A 25540-nucleotide genomic window follows, 5' to 3' on the forward strand; every position below is an offset into this window, starting at 1 on the left:
CACTGTTGTGGGCTTGGGGATATTAAACAACTTTGTGAACTAAACGAACAAAATCTTTGGGGAACCTTGGCATACGTCTTCCTTCAGAGAATTTAAAGCTGGTATAGAGTGAGCCGGGGTTTCTTCCTGACAGAATCTTCTTGCCGAATTCTGTATGGTCTGGAGCGCCTCCCCCTCTTGGCAGTATCTTCCTTCTTCGGCCTCTAGTATTTCACTTGTCCCAGATTGCCCGTCAGTGAGTCCTCGTGACCCAGATGCTACTGGAAAACCCAAACCCTGGAGCTGGGGAAAACTGGGAAGGACTTGACACAAAGGTCTCTGCCGATAATCTTTAGATTTTAGTCTCTGATGACACTGATTTTTTGTGGTTGCTTCAAACAGAAGAACATAACTGGGATACCACCTCAAGGTGCGGTTGAATTTGGTTTTTGTTGGACTTATTTTTCATTTAAAGGGCCTCTAAAAGAAGGGCAGAGCAGCTAGTCTGTAAAAGAACGTTCTGGAGAAGGATGTTTACTCTGGCTCTGGCTTTTTTTTCCTTTTTTTCAACATTAGGTGTTACTAGGATGTTATCATATATTACAGTAGAATGAAAAAAATCACCATTCTGCTTTTTTTTTTCTGCTTTTTAAATAGGTGTCGTTCAAGAAGATGTTTATGAAAATGAAGTGGAAGATTTTGGTGAGCTCCGTCCCAGAAGGCGTCCTCGGAAATGTGCAAAGAAGAAGCACTAACATCCACATGGCTGCTGCTTCTTAAACCTTCAGAATGTTCCTTCCTGACTTAGAATCCCAAGTGCTGGGGCAGAAGAGGAAAAGAATATATATTAGCCTCGAAAGCGGGATGAGGGGGTCTGACATCACTTTTGCTTTTCATCCTTATCGTTTCTCTCTCTGTGGTGGCTTAGGGTACACTGCTTCCTCAGAGAAGGGGCCTCTTAAGTGCTTTTCCAAGTTCAAGTCCAGCAGGACTGGTTCTCCCTAAAACAAGCTCAGATGACCAGAGTCATAGCCTTGGGACCCACCTTGGGACCCACCCCCTGCCCCCCGAGGCCCCCAGGTTCTCTGGCTCATCATCAGCATGACCCCAGTCAGGGGCAGGTACACCCCTCACCTCAGTGTTACCGCTGCCCTGGCCTGAGAACCATGCCTTCCCCAGGTCTGCTTATCTCCATTCACACTGCCAGCCACCCCCGACCCCAGGCTGCACTGTGGTCGTCTCCAAGCCCACCTGTGACAGTTCCTTCTGTTATATACTTTAGCCTTTTCTCTCCGTGGAAACTTTTCTGCCTGCCTTGCCCCCATTTGTTGAGGTCATTCTCAGCCGCCTGTGCAAGTGGCGATTAGACTACCTCAGAATGTAGTCAAGAATTCCCCATCTCCTTGGGGAGCAGCCAGCCTCAGGACCAGCTCCCTAGAAGGAGAGGCTGGGGGATGTTGCCGCGGTGGGTTCCCGGCCTGTCTCTCCAGGGTTGTCTCTACCCTGTCTTGGCTGGTGCAGACATTCCAAACAGTGTTTTGTGTGTAGCCCTGTCTGTCTAGTTTCCTTGGGTCTCTGTGGCAAGTCGCCCTGGCTGACCTTGACATTCCGATGAGTTTCCCCACACTGAGCTCCCCACTGGGGCAAATTCATAGGGATTTGGCCGTGAGTCACTGCCCCATGGCTTGCAGGTCCGGGAAGAGGAGGGGACCGTGGGCCTGTTTGCAGGAGGCCACTGCTGCCCACTGAGCCATTGGTCTGTCCCTTTCTGGAAGCCCACCTGCCTCTCTCATGATCACTGCCCTCCCTGCCCCCAGTCCTGAGCCCACCCTGGTGCCAAAGGTCAGGCTCACGTTAGTCAGTCGCTGTTTCCTTATCCCCCCTGAACCTGCCTTCTTCCCTCTCCCTGTGCCGCTGCCGCTCTGGCTGCTCTTTGTTTTCTCTTCATTGTCTTTCTGAAATAACTCTGTTTCCTTGAAATGTAAGGTTTTTAATTTTTATTAGGTTATGATTCTACTTTTTATTCCAGGTGTTTTTATAAACTTCATTTGCCAGAAGAAAAAGAAAAAAAAAAATCTTGCTGTATGATCACATTTTTATAAAGTTAAATCATTTCTCTTACATACATCTGTCCACTTGTTTATTTCTCATCTCTTTACTTAGAGACTCAAGGGGTAAATCTTAAAACTTGGTACATCTTAGGTGGGGGAGGGTTGGGTCAGCTGGTGGCTACTGATGCAGACAGAAGCTTGCTGTGTTTTCTGAAACTGAGAAATCCAGGGGCCCAAAGACCCACAGCTGGTTGCACCATCTCTTGAGGGCCTGCCTGTGTAAATTCTTTCCCTTTGGGTGTTTCCACACAGGCAGGGTTCTGAATAGGTAACAAGAACATTGCCCTGGGAGACAGGAGAGCCAGCCTTGAATCCTGGTCCTGTCCAAGGAGCCATTTAGTCTGGGACTAGTCAGACACAGTCCACACGCCCCTAGGGCTGGAATGCGACCTCCTAGAGACTAGGGATCTGGTATGGCAGGTTTTGGGCCCAGTATTTAATAACAACGTAACCTTGTGTTAGGAGAAGGCAATGGCACCCCACTCCAGTACTCTTGCCTGGAAGATTCCATGGATGGAGGAGCCTGGTGGGTTACAGTCCATGGGGTTGCGAAGAGTCGGACACGAATGACACGACTTAGCAGCAGCAGCAGCAGCAACCTTGTGTCAGTAGCTTCCCAGGTGGCGCCATGGTAAAGAATCCACCTGCCAATGCAGTTCAATCCCTGGGTCGGGAAGATCCCTGGAGGAGGAAATGGCAACCCACTCCAGTATTCCTGTTGGGACATCCCATAGACAGAGGAGCCTGGTGGGCTACAGTCCATGGGGCTGCAGAGTCAGACACGACTGACCATGCACGCTGCATTGTGCCGTGTGTACTGGTCATTTCTTGTCATGCATCTGCCTCCTTTGGGGTCTGTGCAGGACGGGAATCTGGCATTCACGGGTTCTCCAGGCATGACACCAGCTTCATCTCGGTGCCTAACCTCCTCCTCTCTCTCTCCCACACACACATACACACGCCCTATCTCCAGCTGACTCAGAGTCTGAGATCCCTTCAACATGTTCCCAGATTGATTCTATGTGATTGTCAGAAATCTGCACTCCTGGATGGTCCTTAAGTTCCTGACTCAAAGGACAGGTAACCCCTCTCCCTCACCCCTTAAGTCTCTTTCTTCGGCACTGAGACTGTCTTTACCCGATTGAGCCTGTCCCTCTAAACATGCTTTAGAGATTGTGCCTGTAGAGTGCAAGGCAGGTGGGGGCCACCAGGAGCCATCCCCCATCCAGCAGCCCCCACAACACCATAGAGGTTTAGAGTTGAACTTGACAGACCCGCATACCTTACAATGGCAGAGACAGCAGGCCTGCCAATGACTACGGAGCTGAGCCACACTCCCACTTGCCACCCAGAAAAATGTGTCTCCTCACTCACTAAGAGGGAGGGAAAGCCATCAGCAAGGTACCAGGCGTTCTTTAGGTGGGTTGTTGTTGAGAAACCTGCCTCCCAGTTCTGCAGGATCCTACCCTACTCAGAGCCTGTGTTCTCTGCTTAAAACACAGCATCTCACCCTCCTCAGTGGGGATGTGACCTGAGTGCCTGATAGAGTCCTTTGGGGTGATGGGCTGCTCAGAAAGGAGTACTGTCACCACAGGATCTTGGAAGCAAGCCCTAAGTTTGAAATTTGGCTACTTATTCTGGCCGTGGGCATTCAGACACGTTATTTAAAATCTGAGCCCGTGCAGGCATTTATAATATGGAAATAATGATACAAGCTTGGAGCTTGGGTGTAACTGCATTATCTTCCCTCCTACCCTGCCTCCCTTCCCTTGAGGGACCAAGAAGGCAAAAAGATGCCAGGCATCTATTTCCAGGGCAGGGAGAGGTGGTCACGGAGGATGATGAGCGCCAGGGACAGAGCTGGGTCAGCTTTGTGTGGCCTGGATGGAAGTGGAGATATTTTTCTATGAGGGCTTTGTTCCCTGGGGCCCAACCTTTTTAGAGACTGAGGCTATTTTTAGCCCACGTTTTTGTGATTCTGCAGGACAGCTGTTTCAGGCAAGTATGTAGGCCACTCTGTGATATTTGGAGTCATCATTTTAAGGTTAGGGAGTGGGTTGGGGGAAGACAACGAGAATAACTCCTGAGTTTCCAGATGCATCGTTGGGAGATTTACCCCTACCCTGCAGAATGCTGCAGCCCGCATTTTCTTTGTGGCTACTCTGGAGCTTCTGGAGGGACCAAGCTGATAAACATCCTTTTCTGCGGGGTAGGGGAGGCCTTGCCACTTGGCATGGGAGATCTTAGTTCCTGGACCAGGGATGGAACCTGCGCCCCCTGCAGTGGAAGTGTGGAGCCCTAACCACTGGACCATCAGTGAAGTCTCCAGATGAACACTTGTTACACTTAAAGTTGAGAGTGTTTGTCCTCTTCCAATTTTTTTTTTTTTTTTTTTTTTGCCATTCTGCTTGCCAAAACCAAATCACGGTGGAGAAAAGTTTGGTGACACTCCTGCCAATGAGGCTGTGGAAGGTGGGCTTACCCACAGCCGTGGGAACAAAACCAGGACAGCCTTCCTGGAGGGCACGCTGACAGTATTAAGTTTAAAAAAGGACTCACCTTTGGACTCAGCATTTCTACTTTTTGTTTCTTAATTGTCATCATTTTTAATTGTAAAATACACACAACATGCAATTCACCATCTTTATTACTTTTCAGTGTTAAAACACATTCACACTATTGTGCAACCATCTCCAGAACTTTCTTACCTTGCAAAACTGAAACTGTACCTATTGCACAACTCCCCATTTCCCCTCCGCCCAGCCCTTGGAACCCCCCATTCCACTCTGCATCTTTGATTTTGACCACTCTAGGGACCTCGATTAAGTGGACTCCTGCGGCTTTTTTCCTTCTGCGACTGGCTTATTTCACTCAGCATAAGGTTCTCAAGGTTCACCCATGTAGCATACTGCAGAACTTCGTTCCCTTTTAAGGCGGAAGAATATTTCATTGTATGCATATTATCTGCGTTTCTACTTTCGGGGCTTTCCATTAGAGAAGCATTCCTGTGAAAAAGAAAGTGAAGTCACTCAATCGTGTCCGACTCTTTGCCACCCCATGGACTGTAGCCTATCAGGCTCCTTAGTCCATGGAATTTTCCAGGCAAGAATACTTGAGTGGGCTGCCATTTCCTTTTGCAGAGGATCTTCCCAACCCAGGGATTGAACCCGGGTCTCCGGAGTTGCAGGAAGTCTAGAAACATTCCTAGAAGTACCCAAATAAATGTCCACTTCCAGAGTCTCCAGGAAAGTGCAGAGTTGGAGACAACTCAAATTTCAGATGGATACCTTGAATATAGGTCAGGTTTTAGAAAGATGTAAATACGCTGGCACGGAAATGCAGACATCAATCGTTCCCTGAAAACTCATGCTGAAGAGGAGGCTCTATGGTTCAATCCACATTAGTAAAAACAAACAAAAATAAAATTTAATTCCAAGTTGCTGCTGGTGGTAATCTTGAGTACTCTGTAAGACTTGGGATTTTAAAAATAGTTTGGAGTCTATGTGTGGTCACAAAGAACAGTAAAGATATTTTTGGAGATGAAAACAGGAACAGGAGGGCACACACTTGTTGCTCAAAGAGGTGGTCAGAGAGGAGCATGCTCAGTCCACTCATGTGCTTACAAAGTGATATTAAGAGGTGATGATAGGGATCTCCCTGGCGTTCCAGTGGTTAAGACCTCACCTTCCAGTGCAGGGGGTGTGGGTTCCATCCCTGGTGGAGGAGCTAAGATCCCACATGTCTTGGGGCCAAAACATAAAACGGAAGCAACATTGTAAGAAATTCAATGAAGGTTTTTAAAAAATGGTTCATGTCAAAAAATCTAAAAAAAAAAAGAGGCTATGATAATCCGGTAGGAAAGGATCCTCTTGGAGACACCCCTTGAGGTCCCATAGGTCTAGCTCTGTCCTGGGCTGTTTATCCAGCTAACCCCCATCCAACTGGTGTGCATCTCCAGCCAGAGGGCACTTCAGCTTCTAAGGTCATCCATCAGTTACACCTTGAACTTTATCACCTGATCCTGCTACGGCCTCTTAGTAATCTTGGCGCAGGTATACTTCCCGAGAGCATCCTTACCCTTGAGTCTCCCAACCGATGACATCTTCCTGCTACCTTCCCTGGCTTCTTTCCTGAGCTTCGAAGATGCGCTCATCTAGCTATGAAGCTTGAAAAGTGAAAGTGAAAGTCGCTCAGTCGTGTCCGACTCTTTGCGACCCCAAGGACTATGCAGTACATGGAATTTTCCAGGCCAGAATACTGGAGTGGATAGCCTTTCCCTTCTCCAGGGGATCTTCCCAACCCAAGGGTCGAACCCAGGTCTCCCTCATTGCAGTGGATTCTTTACTAACTGAGCCACAAGGGAAGCCCCACTGGAGCTTGACAGGATGCAAACAACCACTGTAACAGCTGTTGTGCAGTGAGTACCTCCCTGCTGTTCATATAGGCGAGTGAGTACCCACAGCGACCCCGTGAGGCAGGTGTCGGGATCACACCCATTATACAGGTGAGAACTGAGGCTGTGAGAGCTCCATGTAGCCCCGCCCCTCAGGACTCACCTCTCCAGCACTAGCCTGTGGGGATCACAGGTAAGTTTGCTTCAATTGTACAAAGATAGACAGGGTGGTAGTTCTCTTGGGATAAAAAACACTTTTCTTCCATTTTCTATTCCACCAATTTCCTCCCCGTTTCAGTTTTCCTTCACATAGATGTCGGCGTGTTTCCAGTTTTCTGGAATCCTTTGACTATTTTGACTGCTCACTTTGCAGGTGGTTATTTGGCAGTGGGGAGTTGGGGAGCACCTGCTTGTTTTTTTAAATCACTGCTCACAAAGACCCTTTTCCTAGCTGATAGCTTCAGGGCTTCTTTCCCACCATGTCTCTGGTCGCGTTGGCCCAGGAGCCGAACTCCCGGGGACAATACAGGGTCAGTCACAACCGCGGGAGGGAAAGAGCCTCGCACCTGGAATGTTCCTGACTTCACAGAGGAGGAATCAGAACAGACAAGGTTGGTGAGTTTTTCTCTTTTATTCAAAGCTTCTGGGTCAGAGTTTATCTCCGCCCCCCACCCCCCCACCCCCAGCTTCCCTGAGGAGGCTGTGAGATGGCTGAACAGCTGGACCAAAGTGAGAAGATGCCATCTGTCTTCCTGGAGATAGGAAGTCCAAACATCGGAGTCCTCAGACCTAAATGAGAGATGGCTGACCTTGATCGTCAATTCTCTCAGCTCATCAAAAGGAGGAGTTTTCAAGGAGGTTAGAGTTTTCAAGGAGGTCTGGGTTTGTAATAGAAACACTTTCCGGAAGAACTCTAATCTTCCTCCTATCAAGGATTTTCAAATAAATTTTTTAAAGAAGTAGAAATCCTATTTAGAACAAAAGTAGACTCTGGAGATGTTAGTCTGTCAGGCTGACTGCTGGAGGAGGAAACATGGCCTATCCCCAGGCCCAGCTGTGAATAGGCAGGATACACGTGTGTGTGTGTGTGTGTGTGTGTGTGCATATGTGTGTGTGTGTGTAGAGGAGTCAGGACATGAAAGAAGGTGCATGTGGCTGAATTTCTCGTTCCTTCTGTTCCTTCTTTGTGTTTAACTCAAAGGAAAAAAAAATGCACAGGCTGCTTGGGGGTGTCCAGGTGGAACGAAGCCACCGCAGTTCAGTTCAAGTGAACTGCAATCCGCAAATATATCTGAGAAGCAGTCTTTGCCAAGGGACAAACACTGTTTTGCCTACCCTTTTTATAGGAGATATTTTAAAAAGTCAGGTGAGAGCCTGCAATCTGAAGGGTCCACACCTCCTTTTTTTTCAGCCTGCAGTGATGGGAGTAGGTGAGTGGGATGGGGTCGTCAGGGAGAGGTAGAGGGAGTTCTATGTTGCCGGGAGGGGACAGTATGTTTGGCTTAAGGAGAGGAGAACTAGAGGCCTTCGTGACTAGGGCTGTCTCCCCACTAATGATAACCAGGTCTGCTGAGGGGTGCTTACACAACAGAAGTATATTTTCTTGGTTCTGGTGGCTCCACCGCTGAGATGAAGCTGTTAGCAGTTTGGTCTTTCCTGAGGCCTCGCTTCTTGGCTTGCAGATGGCTGTCTTTTCCCAGTGTCTACACACGATCTTCCCTCTGTGGAACTCTGTGTCCAAATTTCCACTTCCTATAAGGAAACTGATTCTACTGAAGTAGGGTCCAACCTAATGACCTCGTTTAACCTGATCACCACTTTAAAGACCCTATCTCCAAACACAGTCACATTTTGAGATACTAGGAATTAGGATTTTAACCTATGAATTTAGCAGTGGGGTGATACAATTTAGCCCACAGGACTGGATTGAGGCATTAGCTTTGTGAGAAACTCTTGAAGAAGAGGTAACCCAGGTGGTGCTACTGGTAAAGAATCCACCTGCCAGTTCAAGAAACATGGGTTTGATTCCTGGGCTGGGAAGATCCCCTGGAGGAGGAAATGGCAATCCACCCCAGTATTCTTGCCTGGAAAATCCCGTGGATGGAGGAGCCAGGTGGGCTACAGTCAAAAGGGTTGCAGAGAATCAGATGCAGCTGAGCACACAGCACAAAGGCATCAATATCTTAAGGAAGAAGAAGTTTGGTTGGACCATTTGCCTCAGTTGTCAAGTCACAGAGAGCACAGCCTGGGATAAAAGTTTTGACTGAGCAAAGGGGACCAAAGTCTTTAGTCATCTGGTCAACTAGGATGCTGCTGGTGCTGGAGGAGCTTGGACAACTGGCTGGCGGGGGCAGGGGGTGGATAATAAATGCTGTCCTTTGAGCTCTGCCTTCTGCCTCTCTTTCGTCTTTTCTGCTGTTTCTCACAGAACATCTCCTTCACGCCTGCGGCCTCAGTTTCCCTGGTGTGCTCATCATTTCTCCATCACATCCTCTTGTCTCAACACCTCTTCCAAAGACCTGCTGATCCCCTCTTAAAGTTCAAGGTGTAGGAGGTGCCACCTTTCTGGGAGTCAAGTCTTCTGTCTCTGATTATATGTCATTTGCTTTCATTTTTCAGAGACAGCATTCTTTCAACCATATCTTGACTTTTTCATTACCAGTAATTTCCATTTGTACTTTTCAACTTTTGTTTTCCCAAAGACGAAGATAAATAGTGTCTGTTCCTGCAAGACCTTTGATTGATGTTAACCTTGTTTTGCACCAGAGATCTCTAGCAGTCTGAAGCACCAAGCTCTGCAGACATGAAGGCATCCAATGAATCCCACCCGTTCCTTGAAACAAAAGCCATCCTGCTGCCAAATGCTGTGGAATTATATAATTATCAGTTTTGCTTTGTTAGATAATTGTGCTTTTTAAATGCTTTCCTGAAAATAGCTTTACCAAAATCTACATTTTCTACCTTCTCTGAAACTGAGGGATGATTGGAGGGTTTTGTTTTTTTTTCTTTCTGATTTTATTGTTGCTAAAATGTTTCACAAATGACATTATTAAAAATGAACCAGAACAAAGTTAAGGACATTTTTTTTTTCATCCTTATTCTCGTCTCTGACACAGAAGAGGCTCTTTCACTTCCCTGGGTCTCCTGTTCTCCACCCACTCACAGTGTAAGTGGGATGGTCTAAAGATTCATGGAACACTTGCAAAATTCTTGAGATTTCAAACTGAGAAGGTTCTGTGTGAGTGTGAAAAACAAAGACCAGAACTCCTCACAGAACAATGGCTCTTCAGACTCGGCCATGACTGCCCTGCCCTGCTTTTGTACTGCAAAAAGAGCTATGTTTCCATCGCTTTTTGTTTGTTTTTAATATGCTTATTTGATAATTTATTCTGTTTTTAAATTTAAACAACCCATGGGAATTTAGATCACACCATTTACCAACTTTAGTTCAAAAAAAAATCATCACAACTTTCAAATGTTACAAAGCATGACATTAAAAAGTCAAGATTAATAACAATAGTTTCAGATCACCTAGGAGAAGAGTGTTTTTTTCCACCACCAGGGTATCTGTCCGCTTCAATAATTGGCCATCATAACTCCCTCGTTGTTTTCTTCTCTAACTCTTTGCTTCCACTAAATCATAATTTTAGGAGCAGAGGACACCAGCAGGTGTCTGATAGCTTCATTAGTTGGTTTGGATATTGGAGCAATTTCTTACTGAAGGCTATCTTTCGAGGCTCCTAGGTCAACAGTTTCACTGCCCGGGGAGCCCAGAAGGGTGAATGTTTGAACCTGGAGTGGAACACTGCCTACAGCCCTGTCCTGCCCTTGACTGACTTGGCCTCTGAGACAATTTCTTCATGGTCTGGTGCAGTGTTTGAATGTGACTTGTCAACCTGATTGATAATATAATGACTTCTTTCTCTGATGAATGAAGAAAACATTGAGAAAAAAATTCCTACTTGATGATTAGAATCTTTTATACCAGAGTTCAACCTCCTTGTGAAATTCTGATATCTTTTTTTTTTTTGGCCACACCATGTGGCATGTGGGATCTTAGTTCCCCAACCAAGGATAAAACCTGTGCTCCCTGCAGTAGAAGTGCAGAGTGCTAACCACCTGGACCTCCAGGGAATTCCCCTGATATCTTATTTTGGGTATTTATGATTGTGATACATTAGCTTTGAGGCTAGAAGCTCAACCGTCTCTAAAATACTGAAAATGTCACTGCCATTTGCCACTTGGAATCATGTGCTAAGTTGCTTCAGTTGTGTCCGACTCTGTGCAACCCTATGGACTGTAGCCTGCCAGGGTCCTCTGTCCATGGGATTCTCTAGGCAAGAATACTGGAGTGGGTTGCCATGCCCTTCTCCAGGGAATTTTCCTGATACAGGGATCAAATCCAAGTCTCATGCCTCCTACATTAACAGTTTCTTTACCACAAATGCCACTTGGGAAGCCCACTTGGAATGACAGGAGAGGTCTTTCCTTACATATTAGTTACAAGAAAAAAAATACATTTTTATAACCTCATCCTCCTCTCCATAATTTAATGGAAACGGACTTCTTGACTGTGATCTTACTTGAATGTGATTCATACAAACCATGCTAAGCAGAGTCTTGTTGCCCATTTCTTCCCACTGCATGCCCAGAGAGTGGAGGTTAAGTCACCGTGAATTGATCATGTTAGTCATTTTCACTGGCTCCCTCCAGATACAACGACCAGAGGGCATGCTGATGGTCAGTCACTGCCTGTCTTCTACCAATAAAGTTGTGTATGGATTGGCCTGCAGGAACAGGCCCTGAACTATACAGATATACTCTTTTTTTGCTTCATGTGTGGCTGATGTTCCATCAACCCTGGTTCAACACTTGTTTTCCAGTTTATAACAAAGCTGCCCAAACAATCTCTCATCCTGGTACATGAAAGTCATTGAGATCTTTTCTCTTGTGAATGTGCCATGCTTGGGTCAAGAGTGAGATTGTATTTTGCAGTGTTTTGTCCCAATCTAAGTTGAAGAAACTTTTATTATGTGCACACACACATCATATAGACTACTCTTTCCTCTTGTGTGTCTCACTGATTTTACAAGACTTCCTGTACTGTCATTTGGTAATGGCTTTTGGCAATATCCCTCTCTGCTTTGCCTCTAGGCATAATTTTGTCCTGACTACTGTGATTGATATTACAAGATATTTACTTTTGTTTTTGCTGTCAGTTCAGTTAGTTTAGTCGCTGAGTCACATCCAACTCTTTGCAACCCCATGGGCTGCAGCACACCAGGCTTCCCTGTCCATCACCAACTCTGGTTCCTCTGTGTATTCTTACCATCTCTTCTTAATATCTTCTGATTCTGTTAGGTCCATACCACTTCTGTCCTTGGTATAAGGAGTTCAAAATTGAGTCACGCACCAGTGTAAAGTGAAATTAAAGTGTTAGTTGCTTCAGTTGTGTCCGGCTCTTTGCGACCCCATGGACTACAGCCCGCCAGGCTCCTCTGTCCATGGGATTTCCTAGGCAAGAGGATATTAGAATACTGTATCCAGAATACTGGAGTGGGTTGCCATTTCCCCCTCCAGGGGATCTTCCCAATGCAGAGACTGAACCTGAGTCTCCTGCATTGCAGGCAGATTCTTTACAGTCTGAGCCACAGGGAAGCCCTAGAGCCTTAGTCCTTTTCTTCAACCATTAATTAATAATCGGTTATTTTCACACTGGAACATATGACTTATTCTGGGGCAAGTGGGGAGAATTTGGTTTACCTGTAACTGTGATTCTGTCACTGTGCTTAGTTTGAGAATCATAAAAGTATAGATGACTTCCTGCCATCTGTTTGAAAATTTCAAAACAGACAATTCTTGAGCATTAGGGGTCAGTAGATTGCTTATGCAGTGATGATCAGATTTCACATTTTCACTGTCAAACCTCCTACCTGTTTTTTAATTTATTTTTAAAATTTATTTTGCTTATTCATTCTGTTTTTGTTTTTGTTTTGTGGGGGGGGGGCGGGGAGCCACGTGTGCAGCTTGCAGGAACTTAGTTCCCCAGCTAGGGATCGAACCTGGTCACTCAGCAGTGAAAGTGCCGAGTACTAAACACTGGACGTCTGGAGAGTTTCCATCCTACTTGCTTTTTGAAAACAAATAAGCAAACGATCTTTCTGACTGTGTGAAATGATACCCTAGTCACTTGTTCCAGCACAGACAGATTCACATTTACTGCTTTTACTAGAATCTTCACTATTTACATTTAAAACATTTAGAGTTGCAATGTATATAATACTGCTTTCTTTACCACTTTTAGGATTCTATGAAAGGCTTCATATAGCCATGAAGATTCAAGGGAAAGAAATAATATAATCATCCCTTAAGTAACTAGAGCTGCTGTTGGAAACTAAAGATGTTCTATCAAGGTTATAGAATGAACTTTCAACTTTTAAGCATTAAAAAAAAAAAAAAAGCTCAAGACTACATTGAAAGAATGATACCCAAGTTAGAGACTAGGAAATAGTGACTTTATACATAATCACAGTCTGGTGAGTTCTACACTAACAGGACTCTATAATTAGGTCTCATATGGTGGTTAATAGAAATTCAAAGGTAATCTAGATTTTTAAAGAACTAAATTGGTTTGAGAAATTACTTAAATTCATGAGTCAGATGACTTCTCTGACATGATGTCAACAGTCTGTGTACGCTTATACTTCAGGGTTACGATCTAATTAGTCAATGCTACATCTTTTAGGAAGATACAACCATGGGACTGTCTTTCAGAAGGATATGGTTACTCTTAATTTTTAAACTTAAATTATGAATTGGGGGGGTTCTGACCTGGAGGAGGTCACATCAATCCTATCGGAAATGTATTGTACCCTGGTGGCAGTCCCTCTTCATTGTTTTTCATGATCTTTGGGTCCTCGGGCTCTGGTGCAGACTGAACATAGCAAATACCCCCAAAGTGCTCAGTGGTTATTCATTGGATGAATAAATGGATACATTGATCAGGCCAGCAAGGTATTGTGGATGTGCACTGCAATCGGACAGACCCGGATTCCAATTCTGCCTCTGCAATTTATTAGGCTATTGTGTGACCTTGGGTCGGAGAAGGCAATGGCACCCCACTCCAGTACTTTTGCCTGGAAAATCCCATGGACGGAGGAGCCTGGTGGGCTGCAGTCATTGGGGTCGCTAAAAGTCGGGCACGACTGAGCAACTTTACTTTCACTTTTCACTTTCATGCATTGAAGAAGGAAATGGCAACCCACTCCAGTGTTCTTGCCTGGAGAATCCCAGGGACAGGGGAGCCTGGTGGGCTGCGGTCTATGGGGTCGCACAGAGTCAGACACAACTGAAGCGACTTAGCAGCAGCAGCATCAGTGACCTTGGATGAGTTTCTTAAGCTCTCCGACTCTCAAGTGTTTAAGAACAGGAAACATCCTCAGAAAAATGGCAAGAATGACCCTACCTCACAGAGTTCTGGGCTTAAAAGAGGTGTCCTTCTACAAAAGCTCCTGATTGATGGTTCAAAAATGTTTGTCTCTCCTCTTGCATTGGGCTTCTCCTCTTTGGTAGAGATTGTTGAGAATATTCAGAGAAGGAGCTAAATCTCCCAAGTGGGTTGGACACCAAAAAAGTATTAGTCACTCAGTCGTGTCTGACTCTTTGTGACCTCATGGGTTGTCGCCTGTCTATGGACTCCTCTGTCTATGGGATTCTCCAAGCAAGAATACTAGGATGGGTAGCTATTCCCTTCTCCAGGGCATCTTCCTGAGCCAGAGATTGAACCTGGGTCTCCTGCATTGCAGGCAGATTCTTTACTGTCTGAGCCACTGCTGCTGCTGCTAAGTCACTTCAGTCGTGTCCGACTCTGTGTGATCCCATAGACGGCAGCCCACCAGGCTCCCCCGTCCCTGGGATTCTCCAGGCAAGAACACTGGAGTGGGTTGCCATTTCCTTCTCCAATGCATGAAAGTGAAAAGTGAAAGTGAAGTCACTCAGTCGTGTCCGACTCTGAGCGACCCCATGGACTGCAGCCCACCAGGCTCCTCCGTCCATGGGGTTTTCCAGGCAACAGTACTGGAGTGGGTTGCCATTGCCTTCTCTAGGGAAACACAAAGGGTTAGATTAAAGTAAAATGTCTATTTCAAACCTGAGAATGAGAAATTTGAATTTTTTTCTAGAAAAGTTCTTTATATATTGTTTAACATGTAAAGGAACTAGATCTGAGAGATAGAGTGCCTGATGAACTATGGAATGAGGTTCGTGACATTGTACAGGAGACAGGGATCAAGACCATCCCCATGGAAAAGAAATGCAAAAAAGCAAAATGTCTGTCTGGGAGGCTTTACAAATAGCTGTGAAAAGAAGAGAAGCGAAAAGCAAAGGAGAAAAGGAAAGATGTAAGCATCTGAATGCAGAGTTCCAAAGAATAGCAAGGAAAGATAAGAAAGCCTTCCTCAGTGATCAATGCAAAAAAATAGAGGAAAACAACAGAATGGGAAAGACTAGAGATCTCTTCAAGAAAATTAGAGATAACAAGGGAACATTTCATGCAAAGATGGGCTCGATAAAAGACAGAAATGGTATGGACCTAACAGAAACAGAAGATGTTAAGAAGAGGTGGCAAGAATACACAGAAGAACTGTACAAAAAACATCTTCACGACCCAGATAATCACCATGGTGTGATCACTCACTTAGAGCCAGACATCCTGGAATGTGAAGTCAAGCAGGCCTTAGAAAGCATCACTACAAACAAAGCTAGTGGAGGTGATGGAATTCCAGTTGAGCTATTTCAAATCCTGAAAGATGATGCTGTCAAAGTGCTGCACTCAATATGCCAGCAAATTTGGAAAACTCAGCACTGGCCACAGGACTGGAAAAGGTCAGTTTGCATTCCAATCCCAAAGAAAGGCAATGCCAAAGAATGCTCAAACTACCGCACAATTGCACTCATCTCACACGCTAGTAAAGTAATGCTCAAAATTCTCCAATCCAGGCTTCAGCAATACGTGAACTGTGAACTTCCAGATGTTCAAGCTGATTTTAGAAAAGGCAAAGGAACCAGAGATCAAATTGTCAACATGTGCTGGATCATGGAAAAATGAACAGAGTTCCAGGAAGACATCTATTTCTGCTTTATTGACTATGCTAAAGCCTTTTGACTGTGTGGATCACAATAAACTGTGGAAAATTCTGAAAAGAGATGGGAATACCAGACCACCTGACCTGCCTCTTGAGAAACCTATATGCAGGTCAGGAAGAAACAGTTAGAACTGGACATGGAACAACAGACCGGTTCCACACAGGAAAAGGAGTACATCAAGGCTGTATATTGTCACCCTGCTTATTTAACTTCAATGCAGAGTACATCATGATAAACGCTGGGCTGGAAGAAGCACAAGCTGGAATCAAGATTGCTGGGAGAAATATCAATAACCTCAGATATGCAGATGACACCACCCTTATGGCAGAAAGTGAAGTGGAACTAAAAAGCCTCTTGATGAGGGTGAAAGAGGAGAGTGAAAAAGTTGGCTTAAAGCTCAACATTCAGAAAACTAACATCATGGCATCTGGTCCCATCACTTCACAGGAAATAGATGAGGAAACTGTAAACAGTGTCAGACTTTATTTTTCTGGGCTCCAAAATCACTGCAGATGGTGATTGCAGCCATGAAATTAAAAGACGCTTACTCCTTGGAAGGAAAGTTATGACCAACCTAGATAGCATATTGAAAAGCAGAGACATTACTTTGCCAACAAAGGTCTGTCTAGTCAAGGATATGGTTTTTCCAGTGGTCATGTATGGATGTGAGAGTTGGACTGTGAAGAAGGCTGAGCGCCGAAGAATTGATGCTTTTGAACTGTGGTGCTGGAGAAGACTCTTGAGAGTCCCTTGGACTGCAAGGAGATCCAACCAGTCCATTCTAAAGATCAGTCCTGGGTGTTCATTGGGAAGAATGATGCTAAAGCTGGTGGTACTTTGGCCACCTCATGCGAAGAGTTGACTCGTTGGAAAAGACTCTCATGCTGGAAGGGATTGGGGGCAGGAGGAGAAGGGGACGACAGAGGATGAGATGGCTGGAGGGCATCACTAACTCGATGGATGTGAGTTTGAGTGAACTCCGGGAGTTGGTGATGGACAGGGAGGCCTGGCGTGCTGCGATTCATGGGGTCGTAAAGAGTCGGACACGACTGAGCGACTGAACTGAACTGAACTAGAGAAGGGCACGGCAACCCACTCCAGTATTCTTGACTGGAGAATCCCATGGACAGAAGGGCCAGGCAGGCTACAGTCCATAGGGCTGCAAAGAGTTGGACAAGATGAAAGCAACTTATTGCGCTCGTGCGCGCGCACACACACACACACACACACATATACTAGTGGTTAGGACTCAGTGCTTTCACTGCTTTCAGCTGCTGGGGCCCAGGGTTCAATCCCTGGTTGGGGAACTAAGATCCCATAAGCCACGCAGCATGGTATATAAAGTCCAGAAAAAAAAAAAAAAAAAAACAACAACGAAGAATTCAAAACTCTTGCCTAGGATAAAGTGCAGGATTTCCCGTGGAAGATGTTGATGCATATAATCTCTCCACTCTGTTTCAGCTAACTGTGTCAGCTGTGTGTAGACATGATTTCAGGAATACATCTAAAATGCAACACCCCTTTTTCTGGATACAAGCTCCTGCTTTTTTAAACAAATCCGTTTATTTCCAATGTCTGCTAAACTTGCCATCTGGGCCTTCCCGATGCCCGAGAATATGGCATTTGGTGCAGTAAAAACAAGATGCAGATAACTGTTTCTCTATTGTAGCAATAAAAACAAACTCATTTGCAAAACTACTAAATGATTTTCAAATGTGGAATGGTAATAAAGGGCAAGTCCGAAACATTCCCCTGCCCATACGGTATAGTAGTAGATTCAGGGCAAGATTTCAAGCATCACAGGACATGACATTCTCAAAACACTGCCTATAATTAGGTATAAAAGCTAGAAAACAGAACTGGGCTTAAGTCTGAGAAAGACAGACTGAAACACAAAAATATGTGTAATCTCTCTTGAATTACCAAGCTTGTCCTCAAAAAAAAAAAAAAAAGAAGAGATAATAAATAAATAGTAGCCAGTGCTAAGATTCCAGGATAAAACACACTGGGTCACAGGGGACTTCCCTGGCAGTCTAGTTCCAGTACAGGGGGTATGGGTTTGATCCCTGGTGGGAGAGATAAGATCCCACATGCCTGGCAGCCAAAACACCAAAACATAAAACAGAAGCACTATTGTAACAAATTCAATAAAAACTTAAAAAAAAAAAAAACACGGAGGCACACAAAGTTAAAGCCATACGTATGTACAAGCATATTTGCAAAATGCGATGCATGGTTCATGCCTATGTATGGACCCCGCCAGAACTGAGAATGTGATAAGGAAATTCTGAAGTTAGGGGCTCAGATTCTCTTATATAAAACTTTAAAATAAGCTTATCAGTGATTCAGTTGGCCTCAAATAAATTCTTTCTGTTCATCTTAATATAAAGGACAGAAACTCATCCAAGATATGAACGCTGTCCTCAAAGATAAACAGAGAGAAAGTGGACAGACCTTGCCTGACTCTTGTATTTAACTGAAAGTTGCTGCTCTAAGGCAAGATCTGCAGACTCTATGAATGGCACAGTCAAATCTGGCTCATTGTCAATCTGTATAAATAAAGGTTTGTTGGCATACAACCATGCCTATTAATTTACATATTGCCTATGCTATTTTTGAATAGTTGTAACAGAGACCATAGGGCCTCCCAGGTAGCCCAGCGGTAAAGAATCTGCCTGCCAATGCAGGAGATGTGAGTTTGATTCCTGAATTGGTAAGATGCCGTGGAGAAGAAAATGGTAACCCACTCCAGTATTCTTGCCTGGAGAATCCCATGAACAGAGGAGCCTGGCGGACTACAGTCCATGGGGTCACAAAGAATTGGACACATCTTAGCGACTAAATAACATACCCACAAAGTCAAAAATATTTATTACCTGGTTCTTTACAAAAAAAGTTTACAGATCCCTGCCATAGTGTCAGCACCTTTCTGTGTTCTGTCTTTGGAGGAAATGGAGAAGGTGCGGCAAGGCACCAAATTTTACTTCTTCATATGTTCAGTTCAGTTCAGTTCAGTTCAGTTGCTCAGTCATGTCCGACTCTTTGCGACCCCATGAATCGCAGCACGCCAGGCCTCCCTGTCCATCACCAACTCCCGGAGTTCATTCAAACTCATGTCCATCGAGTCAGTGATGCCATCCAGCCATCTCATCCTCTGTCGTCCCCTTCTCCTCCTGCCCCCAATCCCTTCCAGCATCAGGGTCTTTTCCAACGAGTCAACTCTTCGCATGAGGTGGCCAAAGTACTGCAGTTTCAGCTTTAGCATCAGTCCTTCCAATGAACACCCAGGACTGATCTCCTTTAGAATGGACTGGTTGGATCTCCTTGCAGTCCAAGGGACTCTCAAGAGTCTTCTCCAACACCACAGTTCATAAGCATCAATTCTTCGGCACTCAGCTTTCTTCACAGTCCAACTTTCACATCCATACATGACCACTGGAAAAACCATAGCCTTCACTAGATGGACCTTTGTTGGCAAAGTAATGTCTCTGCTTTAGGTTGATCATAACTTTCCTTCCAAGGAGTAAGCGTCTTTTAATTTCATGACTGCAATCACCATCTGAAGTGATTTTGGAGTTCAAAAAAATAAAGTCTGACACTGTTTCCTCATCTATTTGCCATGAAGTGATGGGTCCAGATGCCATGATGTTAGTTTTCTGAATGTTGAGCTTTAAGCCAACTTTTTCACTCTCCTCTTTCACTTTCATCAAGAGGTTTTTTAGTTCCTCTTCACTTTCTGCCATAAGGGTGGTATCATCTACATATCTAAAGTTATTGATATTTCTCCCAGCAATCTTGATTCCAGCTTGTGCTTCTTCCAGCCCAGTGTTTCTCATGATGTACTCTGCATAGAAGTTACATAAGCAGGGTGACAATATACAGCCTTGATGTACACCTTTTCCTATGTGGAACCAGTCTGTTGTTCCATGTCCAGTTCTAACTGTTGCTTCCTGACCTGCATACAGGTTTCTCAAGAGGCAGGTCAGGTGGTCTGGTATTCCCATCTCTTTCAGAATTTTCCACAGTTTATTGTGATCCACACAGTCAAAGGCTTTGGCATAGTCAATAAAGCAGAAATAGATGTTTTTCTGGAACTCTCTTCATTTTTCCATGATCCAGCGGATGTTGGCAATTTGATCTCTGGTTCCTCTGCCTTTTCTAAAACCAGCTGGAACATCTGGAAGTTCATGGTTCACGTATTGCTGAAGCCTGGCTTGGAGAATTTTGAGCATTACTTTAGTAGCATGTGAGATGAATACAATTGTGCGGTAGTTTGAGCATTCTTTGGCATTGCCTTTCTTTGTGATTGGAATGCAAACTGACCTTTTCCAGTCCTGTGGCCAGTGCTGAGTTTTCCAAATTTGCTGGCATATTGAGTGCAGCACTTTGACAGCATCATCTTTCAGGATTTGAAATAGCTCAACTGGAATTCCATCACCTCCACTAGCGGATCTTCCTAACCCAGGGATTGAACCCACTCCTCTTAAGTCTCCTGCATTGGCAGGAAGATTCTTTACCACTGCCACCTGGGAAGCCCCCAACCACTAGACTGCCTGGGAATTCCCTGACTTCTTCCTTGTTGAAAGAAGTCTACCAGAGTGGACTTGAGTCGTACGTGATGAGTCTGCCCAAGCCGACCAAGGCATTCTGGCTGACTTTAAGGTTGATAGGAATCACCAGCTGGATGGAATGTGTCACTAACTGTGCCAGTTGTTATTACTGAAGGGGATCCAGATTGATCACGATGCAGCCATTTCAACACCCTACTTTCCTATCTTCCGCTGATAGGGAGGACAGAATAGTTAGGACTTGTTAGGTGCATTGCAGTTTACTTAGGGTGAGGAGATGATGCTTGAGTAAGGGCTGCATGGGGCAGATGGAACAGTGGATGGAAAGAGACAGTGGCCAAGACAAAGCAAGGAATTTGCACTAGCGGGAGCCTGTAGCCTCCCTGGGGAACTGGCAGGAGGTGAGGGTTGAGAGGCAGACAGTGAAGCTGTCTGAACTCCCCACTAAGATGGAGTTCACCTGCCAAGTTCCTTTCTGAAGTTTTATTCCCTTTCTTATCCTGCCCCTAGACCTCTCAGGCTGGAGGAGTCTGAAAGAAAAGGTAGGAGAAGGTAATATTGAGCAGGTGCCTGCAGGGCCTTTTGGGGTACAAAAGCCCCTCTGTGCCCCCTGTTCCTTGAAAAAGGCATTAGTCTCCTAGGAGTTTCCTGAGTTCCGAAGAGCAGACTCAAGCAGTTACTAATTAGGGAAGTGAGGGCATGCAGAAGCCAAGGCAGTCAAGCAACAACACTAAGGATAGGTTAAGCAGTAGTTCACTACAAAACAGTCCTCATTCCTCCTCAAGGAATATACATAACAATCTGCTGCATATCTTTGCATTGCTCTGCAGAAACCAAGGCCCCCCCCACCCAAATGGAGAATGGTGACCATATGTTGACCACAAGCACACAGATCTCAGATTGGTTGGAACCAGAATGTTGATGATTAAGATTCCTGAAATATCCTGTTACCTCACCACCAGCCAATCAGAAGAAGGGCCATGAGCTGCAACCCTCACCCCAAATGTTGCCTTTAAAAACACTTTGTCTGAAAGACATCAGCAAGTTCAGCCATTGGATAATGAGCGGCCCATTCTCCTTGCTGGTGTCCTGCAATAAACACTGTACTTTCCTTTATCACAATCTGGTATCAGTAGACCGGCTTTGCTGCATAGTAGGCAAGCCGACCACAGTTTGGTACAGTAACAAAGGGAGGCTAGGAAATCTAGTTTTTATTCCAGGCTGCAGTGTGTTCAGCTAAAAATTGGGGTCTGTTACTAAGTCAGAAAGAGAATATGTGTTCAGTGAGCAGGTAACTGTTTCTTCCAGTATTCAATGAGATGTATCATGTTTATCCCTCACTATTGGGAGGTAATCTGATAACTTGAGCTAAGCTGTTCTTTGTATGTGTTTAATGTGTTTATCTAATGAATTTATAAATGATTATGTAGACAGTAATTAAACCTTGCTGGGCTGTTTCTTTTACAAGAAAGAAAAAACAAGTCATCCGAATCCTCTTTCACAAAAGTTAAACCTTTTTCTAAACTCAGTTTTTGTGGGTTTTTTTTTTTTTTTTTTGCCTGAGGCTTATGAGGTTTTATTTCCCTGAACAGAGATTGAACCTGGGACCTTGGCAACGAGAGCATGAATCCTAACCACTGGACCTCCAGGGAATTCCCTAAAACTTTGGTTTTGAAACTTTTGTCTACTCCTAAATCATAGAGTCAAGAACAGTGGCTGCAGTGGCTTCTAAAAAGAAAATATTTAAGTAGCCAAGGGGCTACCTACCACCAAGAGAAATTTCAAGATAGTTTCTTCCTTCAGGCTTTTGCTCAAATATCTTGTCAGTGAGGCCCTTCCTGTCTGCCCAACCTAAAACAACACAGTCCCAACCTCCATTCCCTTCTCCTTGTTTTCTCCTTGCCATTTATCACCATACTTGCTATCTCATTATTTGCTCCTCCCTACTAGAGAGGAGTGACTGGGAGGCAGGTCATTTGTCATTTTGTTCACTATTGTTGCAAATGGTCCCTGATGACCACTTTGTGGCCATCAAACGAGCTGGAAGCCAAATCTCTTTTGTACAGTGGCTTTCAGAGGCTGTTGCAGCCGTTCAGTGACCCTGAGGCAACCATCTGAGTCTGAGGAGAGAAGGTAATATGTTAAAGGATGCTACGGAAAGAGATTTAGTCCTAAAATCACCTCTGAGCTGCTGAACCAATGTAGTAGAGCCTTCTCCTAGAGTGTTTATTATGTGTGAGGAAGAGGAAGACAGATCCTGACATCTGGGAACAGGCTTGGTCCTCAGCCTAGGTGTTGTCAACATGAACAAGTTCACAGAACACCAACACCAGACAAGGCCATTCGGTGACCTGATGGATCAAGGAAAATCGAGACCACTGCTGTAATCATGTCAGTGACCATGTGGAGAGGTAGGTGGTGGTAAGGAAGAAATTTTCCTCTACCTTCTAGGGTCTTCTGGCTGGTCTCAGAATTGACATGAGACAGACTAATTGGAGAAAAATCAAGTCAAGTTTAACAACAGGTATACATGAGAAAGGGCTTCCCAGGTGGCGCAATGGTGGAGAATCCGCCTGCCAATGCATTAGCCACAGGAGACGGCTATTTGATCCCTGGGTCCGGAAGGTCCCCTGGAGTAGGAAATGTCAACCCACTCCAGTATTCTTGCCTGGAAATTCCACGGACAGAGGAGCCTAGCAGGCTACAGTGCATGGGATCACAAAGAGTTGGATGCGACTGAGCAAACATACACACATACATGGGAGAGCCCCAGAAAAACTGAGTAACTTTCCAAATGGCTAAAGCCCTCGCCTTACATACCATCCTCAACTGAAGACAAAAGAGGATCTTGAGGGTGTAGAGGTTACCAGGAAAATCACATTATAAAGGGGGAAGGTTGTGATGCAGATTTGTCATTGCTTTCTCCAATGATTAGAATTTTTAGGGAATTCCCTGGTGACCTAGTGGTTAGGACTCTGTACACTCACGTCAAGTTCCTAGGTTCAACTAAAATCCCACAAACCTCATGAAATAGACAAAAAAAAAAAAAGAAAAGAAAGAAAGAGAAAATCATCTCTCTTTAAATACCTTTCTCTAGGTCTTGCACATGAGCTGTCATTTATTCTTCGTATAGAACCATTTGTTCGTGATATATTAATATAACTATGTGCTCAAATAAGTTTGGGAAATAATATGATTGCTCTATGTTAGTTCCATTTAAAAATGTGGAGAATAACAATATATGTTTCATATAATAATAAAAAAAGAAAAACTCAGAAATGATGTGACAAGACTCAGTAAAGAATTAGAAATGAAAGGAGGGGAAAAAGGAATTTTTAGAGATTTGGTCCTTCTCTTCCAGGTAAAGGAGACATCTAATAAACGGAGATTTCCTTTACAAATATAAATGTTACACAAGGGTAACTCCTACTTGGTTTTCAGAGTTTTTCCCCTCTCTGCTGTTTGTCAAATAACCAGCTTAAAATAATATTTCGAAGAGAGACCGTTTGGAGTGGCAAATCCTGTTCCCCAACACCGGCATGGTCTTCCCTGCCTTAATCATCTCTCCCGGGAGGGGCCTGGGAGCCGTCTTTGAGGAGACGGGATTGTGACTGCAGACATGGGGGATCTCTGCAAGTGGGGGGGATTATGAGCGTGGTGGGCTTGGAAGGGGTAGAAAAATGCAGGGGGCACTGAGCAGCCGTTGGATGGTACCGGGAAGACATGGGGCTGGAGGGCAGTTTGCAAGCTATATCTTAGAGGTCACTGGTGTGAACAGAGGGGGAGCAGGTCTCTGAGTCTGGGGGGCACGCAGGGGGCGGCTGCGGGGTCCGTATATGACCATAGTGGGGATGGGGTAGGGGAAAGGGATCGATGAGGGAAGCCTGGTCTCTGAACCGCTAGGAGGGGTGAGGATTGCCGGGGTCCTGGGAACGCCTTTGGTCCGCCACCCACAGAGGACGTGGGCGACGCTCAGGTTCAAAGCCCGACCGCTCCTAGCTCAGGGCGCGCCCGGCCAGCGGGGGAGGCGGGGCTCCAGAGGGGTCCCCGAGGGCCACCTCGGGCGCTCTCTGGAGAAGAAAGGGGTGCGCGAGCAAGTTCAAAGCGGGCCCCACCTGCCTGCAGGGCCGGGCGAGGAGCGGGGCGGGGCGGGGCGAGGCGGGCGCGGGGAGGGAGGCGGGGCGGGCGCGCGGTTGCTAAGCCGGCGCCCCCGGAGACGTTCCCCGTGGCTGTCGCCCGGCGCAGCACAAGGCGGGCGGCGGGAGGGAACGAGCAGAGGAGGCGGCGCGGGTTCCTCGCCGCTAGCGCCGCGCCCGCCCTGCCGTCGAGCCGCTGCCCAGTGTCCGGGCCTCCGAGCCATGCCCGCCGCCACGCCTGCCCCGCGCCCGCCGCCGCCCCCCGCCCGGCCCGCCCCCGGCTGCCCCACTCGGCCCACCCCGGGTAAGTGCTGTGCGCTCGGGCGCCCACCGGGTCGGGGCCGCCGCCGGAATAGGGGGAGCCCTTCTGTCTCCGGGACTGGAGACCCCGCTCCGTGCGCGGCGGGGCCTCAGTGCGGGTCCCGCGGGGGTGCCCGGAGCAACCGCGCAGTGCTTGTACGCGCGTGTATATGCGCGCACGCGTGTGCTTGTGTGTGTGTCCACACCAGCTGCAACTCGCCTCCTCGGGGTTAACGCTATCCCGAGCTGGGTTCCTGTCCCTCGCTGTCCAGAGGGGCCGGCCTGGGAAACGCGGGGACATCCTGCAAGGTGCGGTGGGGCTGCAGGAGAGGGGAGCCGCGAGGGAGCAATCCGGCCTGTATCTGTATTGAGCATCTCGACGTCGCAGGTGCTTTACCTAGAGTTGACCTCATTTCATCCTCTCCACAGACCTATAAGGAAGGTGGATTTATTCCCATTTGTCGGATGAGCAAACGGAGGTTCCCAAGGTCACATGGCTTGATAGCAGCCAAGCTGGGATTTGAACCCAGGTTTCCTGCAGCTCTGTGACCCGTCTAAAGGAAAGGCAGTTCTCCTTAGAAGTAAAGAAACACAGAGAAGAACTAAAGACCGCAGGAGAAAAGGCTCCAGGCAGAGCATTTGGGGCATGAACAGAAAAAAAAAGGAAAGAAAATGAATTCGTGAAATATCCCATCAATGATTTCAAATATAGGACCGCATTTCCACAGCCTTCCCTTGTCTGACTCTGGGGTGAGGTGTTGTGAGACGGGAGAAGGCCGTACAGGGCTGGGCAGAGGTGTCTGGAGACACCTTTTCGGGGTATCTGCCTGCTGGGAGAGGGGAGGGTGAGGAGAAGTTGTGGAGAGAACTCAGTTGTTACTCATTGTCAATGGTTAGTCATCTTTCCAT

At 46.0% G+C, this 25540-nt stretch overlaps 2 protein-coding genes and 1 long non-coding RNA gene across 7 annotated transcripts in view; all 3 read left to right on the forward strand.

Moving 5' to 3' along the window:
- The window catches only part of TRANK1 (tetratricopeptide repeat and ankyrin repeat containing 1), a 97203-nt gene extending 95103 nt beyond the window's left edge, over positions 1-2100 (forward strand). For all 5 annotated transcript variants that reach the window (XM_086365863.1, XM_086365861.1, XM_086365862.1 and 2 more), the window contains one exon: positions 637-2100. In XM_086365863.1, the coding sequence (XP_086221989.1) occupies positions 637-734 (98 nt within the window). In that variant the 3' untranslated portion in view covers positions 735-2100. The remainder of the gene's footprint in view (positions 1-636) is intronic.
- A 4805-nt stretch (positions 2101-6905) lies between these two features.
- Positions 6906-9409, forward strand: LOC147348019 (uncharacterized). Its single transcript, XR_015150908.1, has 2 exons — positions 6906-7094; positions 9250-9409. It is a non-coding gene; the product is annotated as an uncharacterized LOC147348019 (long non-coding RNA).
- A 14995-nt stretch (positions 9410-24404) lies between these two features.
- Positions 24405-25540, forward strand: part of DCLK3 (doublecortin like kinase 3) — a 42061-nt gene continuing 40925 nt past the window's right edge. The window contains exon 1 of the mRNA XM_086365867.1: positions 24405-24635. Coding sequence (XP_086221993.1) covers positions 24554-24635 — 82 coding nt within the window. The 5' untranslated portion in view covers positions 24405-24553. The remainder of the gene's footprint in view (positions 24636-25540) is intronic.

Source organism: Bos grunniens, chromosome 22, assembly GCF_055505025.1.
Source record: "Bos grunniens cultivar Pamir isolate PY7600 chromosome 22, Bosgru_T2T1.0, whole genome shotgun sequence".
NCBI lineage: Eukaryota > Metazoa > Chordata > Mammalia > Artiodactyla > Bovidae > Bos > Bos grunniens.